At 36.7% G+C, this 8090-nt stretch overlaps 1 protein-coding gene across 1 annotated transcript; it reads left to right on the plus strand.

Moving 5' to 3' along the window:
* Nucleotides 1–973: 973 nt before the first annotated feature.
* On the plus strand, nucleotides 974–7857 carry LOC136828470 (uncharacterized). The gene is made up of 2 exons (XM_067086530.1): nucleotides 974–1021; nucleotides 6619–7857. Exons 1-2 carry the CDS (start codon nucleotides 1011–1013, stop codon nucleotides 7754–7756), a joined length of 1149 nt encoding a protein of 382 aa, XP_066942631.1. The 5' UTR covers nucleotides 974–1010; the 3' UTR covers nucleotides 7757–7857.
* The last annotated feature ends 233 nt before the right edge of the window (nucleotides 7858–8090 follow it).

Raw genomic sequence — 8090 nt, forward strand, 5'->3', positions numbered from 1 at the left:
ATAGAACAGCGGTGATTTTTATAAAGAAAAACAGGAAATTTACGAAAGAAAGAATCAGCAACTCGCGCTATACTACGCCGATCGCAGAAGCGGAGAAGACCAAAACAAACTGTGTTGGACGTATGAAAGTCGCTTATATCTACGTCAGTTCAGTGAACTTTTCTATCGTGTACGGTTTTAAATACACGAAATTCCAAATTTTGGTCGCTAAAGGAACTTAGCGAAAAGTAGCGGTAACAGAGCAGTGACGACGACGGCGACAGATGAGAGCGGAAGACGGCGACGAAAGATAGTGAAGAATTCGGAACGGCGATAAAGTTTAGAAGTCAACGCGTTGATAACCGCCTCCGGAGAAAGGAAGTAACGTCTTCAATCAACAATTTGGAAGGATTCCAAATTTTTTCTTCGCCAAATTCAGCAAGTACGGACTGGAAGTCGGCCGAGCTGTGCCGAATTATCGCTGGATGCTAACGACAAATTGCGCTCAAGTGCAATCAGCGCGATCTTCAAGTGCAAGGCGACACGAAGCTAATTGAATAGTAAACATTCATTCCTAGTATCGGGGAATTATCAAGAAAATTTTTTTTTTGTGAATAATAGAAATTTTTTTGTGTGCGTGGAATTTTTATATAATTATTTTTTCCTGCAGTGCGCAAGTAATTTTACATCAATGATTTAAGTAAATTATTTTCTTTTGAATAATAATATTCTGAAGAATTTTTCCTTATTTGTTGTACAGAAGGAAATAATTTTTCTTTCATGTTTAGTAATTTTTTTACGAAATAGAAATTTTCGTTCACTTGGTGATAGAGACAGTTCTGTTTAAATAATTCTATCATAATAAATTTTATTGTTAAACACTTAACAGCATTTTGCAGTGGAACCCAAACAATTGTGTACATAAATACTAATATCCAGACTTTCAGATTGTGAGAGAGTCCTATGAAGGAATGAGTTAGGAAAAATTTGAATTTTTTTTTGTATAGAGGACCACAGTCAACTCAGCAAACATGCAATTGAAGTAAGTACCTGATTCTCAAATTAATTTTTACCTTTTCATTCTTGGAATCATTAGATATTTTATGAATTAATATGAATAACACTTTGGACAGAAGTTATCGCCCGACTGCAACAGACAAGCGAAGACCAGACTCCATATAACCTAAGACCTATGCCTGAACGACTTTCCTAGACCAATTGATCCTAGTAATACTAGGCCAAGACGTTTCTCGTAGTCAAAGGTCCCCCATGGATTTACCGAGTGCGCCTAACCCTTCAGTTGTAACCACTAACCCAATAACTTCCATTGTACTAGAAATCCCAACATGGCGCAAGCACCGTAATAACCCAAGCCACTAGATTTTGTGGAACGAGTGAGCCCAAGTAATGTAGATAAAAGGAATTAGAAGAATATGTTGTAAATCGATGGATAGCAATTTAGAAAGCAGAATTTCAGCTGCTGGTATCACAGATGAGAGAAGAAAATAGATGAAGCACTCTTGTATGTTAGTATGGAACGTGGTGATGCATACAGTTCTGCATTCAGTACTTTTTTGGAATATTACTCTCATTTTAACGAATTTAAAGAAGCAGTGCTTACAATTTTGTAACCAGAGAAGCACAGAAAGATCCATGGTATAACATAGGAACTTTCATCATCAAAGAAATATGAAATTAATCACTTAGTTTTAGCCACTAGAGTGAAGAAGCTATAGATAGAGTGACGACAGATATGAAAGCTGTAGGAATTGTTGTTGGAAGGCAGGATGAATTTGATGATGATGAAACAGATTTAGCTAGTATATCCAAGGTACTTAGATATGTCATTAGGACCAATCTACGATGCTTTGGGTAGGAAGAGAAGTAGCCTTAAGAAGTACTGTGATAGAAGCCAAATGATGGAATTGTGCAAGCCTTGATGTACATAGAAAGTAAAACAGAATTCATCAAGTAGTAGTGCAGATTTTACGGGAACCGTGGCTAGTGAAGCAGAAATAATAGCAATCAGTCCAATAAAGGAAAACCAATCAGGGCAAGCTAGGTCTAGGTATCAGGGAAATAAAAATTCGTTTGATAAATGAATTAGAACAACAATAGGAGATTTAATCAATCAAATAAAAACAATCAAGGTAGGCCGCCAAATAGAGTAACAATGGGAATACCACTGGAACTAATGCGATAACAGTGGAAATAACAGGACTCTGGACAGAGAGCTAGTCAAGGCCAAAATTCGGGAATAATAGGCCACAGTTCAATAGGCAAAAACAAAGTTGTGGAAATTGTGGATTATAACAACCATACCTTACAGAATTGTAGAAAGAAACAAATGGTGTTCGAATTGCAATAAGACAGGACATTTGATCCAAAACTGTTAGTACAACAAACAGGGGAAATTCTCAGGGGTCTCGGAAATAACCAAAGTACTCAGCTAATAATCAGAATACCTCCCCAGTAACCCAAATCAGAGGATTCTCAGTGACAATCACAGAAGAGTGCAGCGAAGGTCCATCTCACAGGAGAAATAGTGACAGTGAATGAGGATGTAAATACAGCAGACATTATAGTAATGAAATAGTGTTTTCTGTAAAGGAATTTTAATACGTGTCAGGAGAGTTGCCTATCATACAAGTACACTTAGAAGGTGTGCTGAGTTCCTTATTATTGGATACAGGCAGTACTGAAATATCATAAAGGCACTTTAACAAAACATATGAGTTGTGAGCTTTCCCAAATGAGAGAATCTATAGGACCATAAAGGATCGCTGGAAAGCAAATAAGGGCTATAGGCAAATATCCAATTTAGAGATAGAAATTCTAAATAAGAGAAATACAGGGAAGAGTTTGTGGTGTTGGAAGAGAAATGTTACCAGCTCAAGCTCTATTTCCTTCAGGCTATGAAAAGTGTGGAATTACTAGATTGTAGCAATGGAAGAGTAACTATGAGAAATTGATAGAGGAAATGTTGCTCTCTTGAAGAAGAGGAACAGTTTCAGATAAACTTGATCACTTTACCTGAGACAGTACCTCATCTGAAAAGTAGACATCCAACAGATAGAAATAGAATTTAATGCTAACCCGGGTAGGACAGTGAGTAGAAATTCAATGATAGAAGAAATAGAAGATGAACCAAACTACTTTTAAAGCCTAGAAGCCACTCAGGAGGAATTCTCAGATAGCAATTATGAACCTGATAACTCCAAGTGCACGACAAGTAGATACCTCCGAAGAACTTAGTTCTTTTCCCAACCTGATCTGACAGCTGATAGATTGTAGTCTTAATAGAGAAGATACGGAAGAAGTATCTCAATGAGGTGTTGCTGTTAGGCAACCTAAAAATGACAGAGATAGGTTCTGTGATACCACAAGATGAAAGTTCAGATGATACTGATGTCTGTTACACTGCCGATGCACCAAGTACAGAAGAAATCTGCTTGAATTAGTACTGCCGATGATGAAAATCTTGTAAAACTCAAATTAAACAATAGCGTTATACTGCATCCACAAGGTCTGACAAAGGTTTGTCTTAGAATTGTAACAGATAAAAACCTAGGTGATACAGATGTGTTATTAGTTAATGAAGACTTACCAGACTTTGTGAAAATGGACAATTCCCTAGTAAGACTTAATGGTGGAAATTGTACGACTTATGTGTATAATTATTCTGACAAGAGACTAGAATTGCATGTAAACAGAATTCTGTAAAGAATTCTTCGATTACTAACCCTTTACTAACCCTAAGTGAAAAAGCATTTGTCTCTGTAGCTGACACAAGGAGTTAAATTAGAAGGGAAGTAAATAATACAGATTTTCCTCATTGTAGGGACAGGTTAATACAGATATTAGAGAAATATAGGAGTGTTGTAGCAGTAACAGAGATAAGTTAGGGAGGGACAGATGTCCTGCAGCACAAAATAGTCATAGAAGATGGTGCTAGACCTTTTATAACACCTAACTACAAACTTCCAATAAGTCAAAGACCCATTGTAGACGAGATGGTTGAAGAGATGAAGGAAGATGGAGTTGTAATACCTTCTAAGTCACCTTATAATTCACCTTTACTGCTAGTTCCAAAGAAAGACGGTACTTGGAGGATGGTAATTGATTACCGTAAATTGAATTCCCACACCGTCCCTGATCGAATGCCAATGCCAGTCATTAATGACATGTTAGCTCAATTAGGAGGTGCAAGGTTTTTCTAGCTCGATTTACTGAGTGGATATTGGCAAGTTCCTCTCGATGAAGAATCCAAGCATCTCACGGCATTCAGTACTCGCCAAGAACATTTGCAATTTGAGGTAATGCCGTTTGGTCTTACTTCAGCTCCTTTACTTGTTTGTCGTTTAATGCTGCAAATCTTGGAAGTCGTTGAAGCGTATCGGTTTATCTTGATGATGTAATAATTGCTAGTAAGGATGTAGAGAGTCATTTCAAGACAATAGAATTAGTATTAGATAGGCTCAGAAAGGCCGGTTTAAAGGTAAAAATTAAATGTCAGTTTCTGAAGAAATCTCCTAGGAGCTAGGACATGTTATCAGTGAACATGGTTTGAAAATGCAAGAAGGAAAGATTAAGGCTATTGTAGACTATCCCAGCCCCAAGAAATTTGAAAGGCACTAAGAAGATTCCTAGAGTATGGTAGGGTATTATCGACCTTTCATAAAGGGTTTTGCTACCATAGCAAAACTGCTAACTGAGTTAACTAGGAAAGATGCTAGCTATGGTGGAAAGATGAACAGGAAGCAGCGTTCAAAACACTTAAAGGATATGTTGATAACAGATCCTATCTGGTTATCAGACTTGAGAAGGAATTCTACTTAGCCTGTGATGCTTCCAAGTACAGGACTAGGTGCCGTCTTGATGCAAAGGATAAAACAAGGATGAGGACTGTATACTATGCCAGTAGAGTTTTGAATGCAGCTGAAGAAATTACAATTACAACAGAAAGGAATGTTTGGCATTAGTCTGAGTTTACAGAAATTTAGACACATTTTGCTGGGACATAAATTAATGTTCTTACAGATCATAAGAACCCATTTGTGATCTTTTTCAAGAAAAAGGGCTTTACCAATAATATGAAGTTCAATAGATGGTTCGTTAGCGTATTAGAATTTGCCCCAGGTTTAGATACATACCTGGTAGATATAACAAAGTAGCTGACGCCTTATCTAGATCACAAGAAGAGAACGAGAAACAAATTACCACTCTATAATTTCAACCTTCGGTTGTCAAATCACAGACTTAGATTTAGACAAAGTTCGTCAAGAACAACAAAAGGATTCTAGAATAAAAAGAAGTAATTGGTAACCTCTTGCAAGGTGAAAAAATTCAGAGTTTCAATTGATAGATGGATTTATTGTACAAGACTTCAGACGAACCGTCTTGTTCACGTTTTGTACATTCCTAATACACTAATACAAGACGTTTTAGAACTAACCCATTCATACAAGTTATCAGGACATCCTGGAATTAAGAAAACATAATAGAACAATCACTAGGAAACTATTTTGGCCTCGATGTAGTGAAAGATGCTACTCGATTTGTTCAGAATTGTACCTATGTAATATACATAAGGGAATGTCAACGTCAAGGCTCCTCTGAAATGTATCCTTCAAATTGATCCTTTTCAAGTAGTCACAATGGATTTCTTAGGTCCATTCGAACACCATCAGAGGAAATAAACAGATTTTAGTTTTCATTGACTATTTGACCAGATACGTAGAAATTGTTCCAACTAGAAACAGAAGCATCAACAGTGGCAGAAGCCTTCAAGTCTAAATTATAACCAGACATTCATGTCCTCAAGTTTTGCTCTCAGACAATGCTGCTGAATTTACTAGTGACATTCTAACGAATTTGTGTGACTTTATGAAATACAAGAAATGTCAAATAACAGCATATAAATGCTCAAATGGAGCATTAGAAAGAACAAATCGCAAGATAAAGGATGTTCTGAAAACATTGGTAACCCCTAGCACTGAAGACTGGGACTTGACTCTCGAAGACATACAATTTACTCTAAACAACACAGTAAATGAATCAATAGGAGAAACTCCTCATTTCCTATTGTATGGCTACCAAAAGAGAATGCCAAATTCACTTTTGGATGATGCCACACCACCCAGACGTACGTACAACTACGAGGACTATATTGCTTGGAAGACAAGACGTACGTGCGAGACCGTTAAAGTCACCAGGCTAGATTAAAGGAGTTACATAAAAATCTAGTAAGTATTACAATAACAGATCCACCATACCCTCGTTAAAGGTAGGACAACAAGTTTATGTACTCAATCATGTTCTTGAAGGACCTAATATTAAAGTATCACCAAAATTTCGAGGTCCATATAGAGTTTTAGAAGTTTTGAAGTTGAATAAATTCAAGTTAATGCATGAAATTACCTTGAAAGAATCCATTGTACATTGGAACCACATTAAAGTAGTTCATTCAGAACCTTGGTCGTCTACCCAGTTGAAAGATTTGTCCAATAAAGATAAGATAGATAATAAAATAGAATCTTCAATGACCCCAAGGTATAATTTGAGAAGAAGGTAATGGCAAGTGCAATGGTAAACAAATGTAGTTGATAAGATTTTTACTGCTTAATAACATTATTTCAGCAAATGGATTGTATGGTGGTTGGCAGTGAGTCAAATTGTGAACTCACTCGTACAACTAAGGAAGGGAGCCATCATCAAGGAGCATGGCAAGGTTAAGATGATACAGGACCTAGCCATTGTTAAGATCCAGACGGACTCCATTATCGATCAGAGAGAGCAGTTAGTCCAGCTGAGCAATCAGATACAGGCAGGATTACAAAGTGTCCAAGATAGAAATTTGTACGACATGCTCTCCAAGTTGAAAAGGGACATCGATAGTGTTATGCCAAGGAAAGTAGTAAAGCGATCACTCATACCCTTTATAGGTGTCGCTTTACACAATCTCTTTGGAGTGGCGACCGATGGTAATGTTGAAAGGCTAAAGGAAAGAGTGGCTCGACTTGAAAATTGGGCTTCTGAGCAGGGCACTGTCTATAATAAAGTAATAGGAAATGTCAATCAAAATCAGAAAATGATCACAGTGCTGAAAGAATTTGTGAATAGTGCCCTCCATAATGTTTCATCAGAAATTGCTAGAATCCATCAAACAGAAATGATGGAGCAACTGCTCATAGAAACAAGTAATTTCCTTCTGGAATACAAGGAATTACTCAATGCAATCATGATGGCAGGTAAAAACCTGCTGTCGCCTTTTCTGATAACCCTTAGTGAAATTGAAGCCATTATTCAGAAATGTGTTGTGAACAATCACTTGAAGCCACTAGTAGAAAATATAGTGGACTATTATGGCCTGATCACAGTGAAAGTGGTAGCCAATCAAATCATACTAGTGATCCCTTTCAACAATCCAGACGTCAACTCATTGATGTCAGTCTATCCATTCCCAATGGTAGTAGATAATAAGTCCATTGTACTAGAAGGAACAGTTCGACACTTTGCCTTGCAGCATGATTCTTTCCTAGTGACTGAAATTCCCGAACATGAGTTCAGGGAATGTGTCATGCTTAATGATGGTGTATATGTTTGTAACATTGTGAATTTCTATGAACCATTGAGCGCTCTTCATTGCCTAGATGATCTTGTAAACAACAAGAATGGTAAGAACTATTGTAAATATATACCGTTTACAGAAACTTTCAAGGCTCAAATCATTGATGATGAAATTTTTTGTGTTCTCAGCAAACAGATTGAATGCTAAGATTGACTGTAAGTCAAACAAAACAGAAGTAGTTTTCATTAATGTACACTCGTTTTCATCTGCTTGTGAATTGGTTATTTTACATAATTTGTATTACAAACCTACAGTTTTCACGACATACAGTTTGAATCTCAGTAAAAGTGTACATCAGTTTGCAGTTATTAATGAATTTCAACTTTCAGAACTGGAATTGGAGACATTCACAAAGATAGAAGAGGTTCATACTTTCTTTCATACATATAAGACCGAGATTTCTCCTATCATGTCATTCATAAATGTCATTCTTTTGATACTGTTTGCTTTCATTTCTTTTATAATTGTCAGAAATTGATAT

This window comes from Macrobrachium rosenbergii, chromosome 43 (genome assembly GCF_040412425.1).
Source record: "Macrobrachium rosenbergii isolate ZJJX-2024 chromosome 43, ASM4041242v1, whole genome shotgun sequence".
NCBI classification, from domain to species: Eukaryota; Metazoa; Arthropoda; class Malacostraca; order Decapoda; family Palaemonidae; genus Macrobrachium; species Macrobrachium rosenbergii.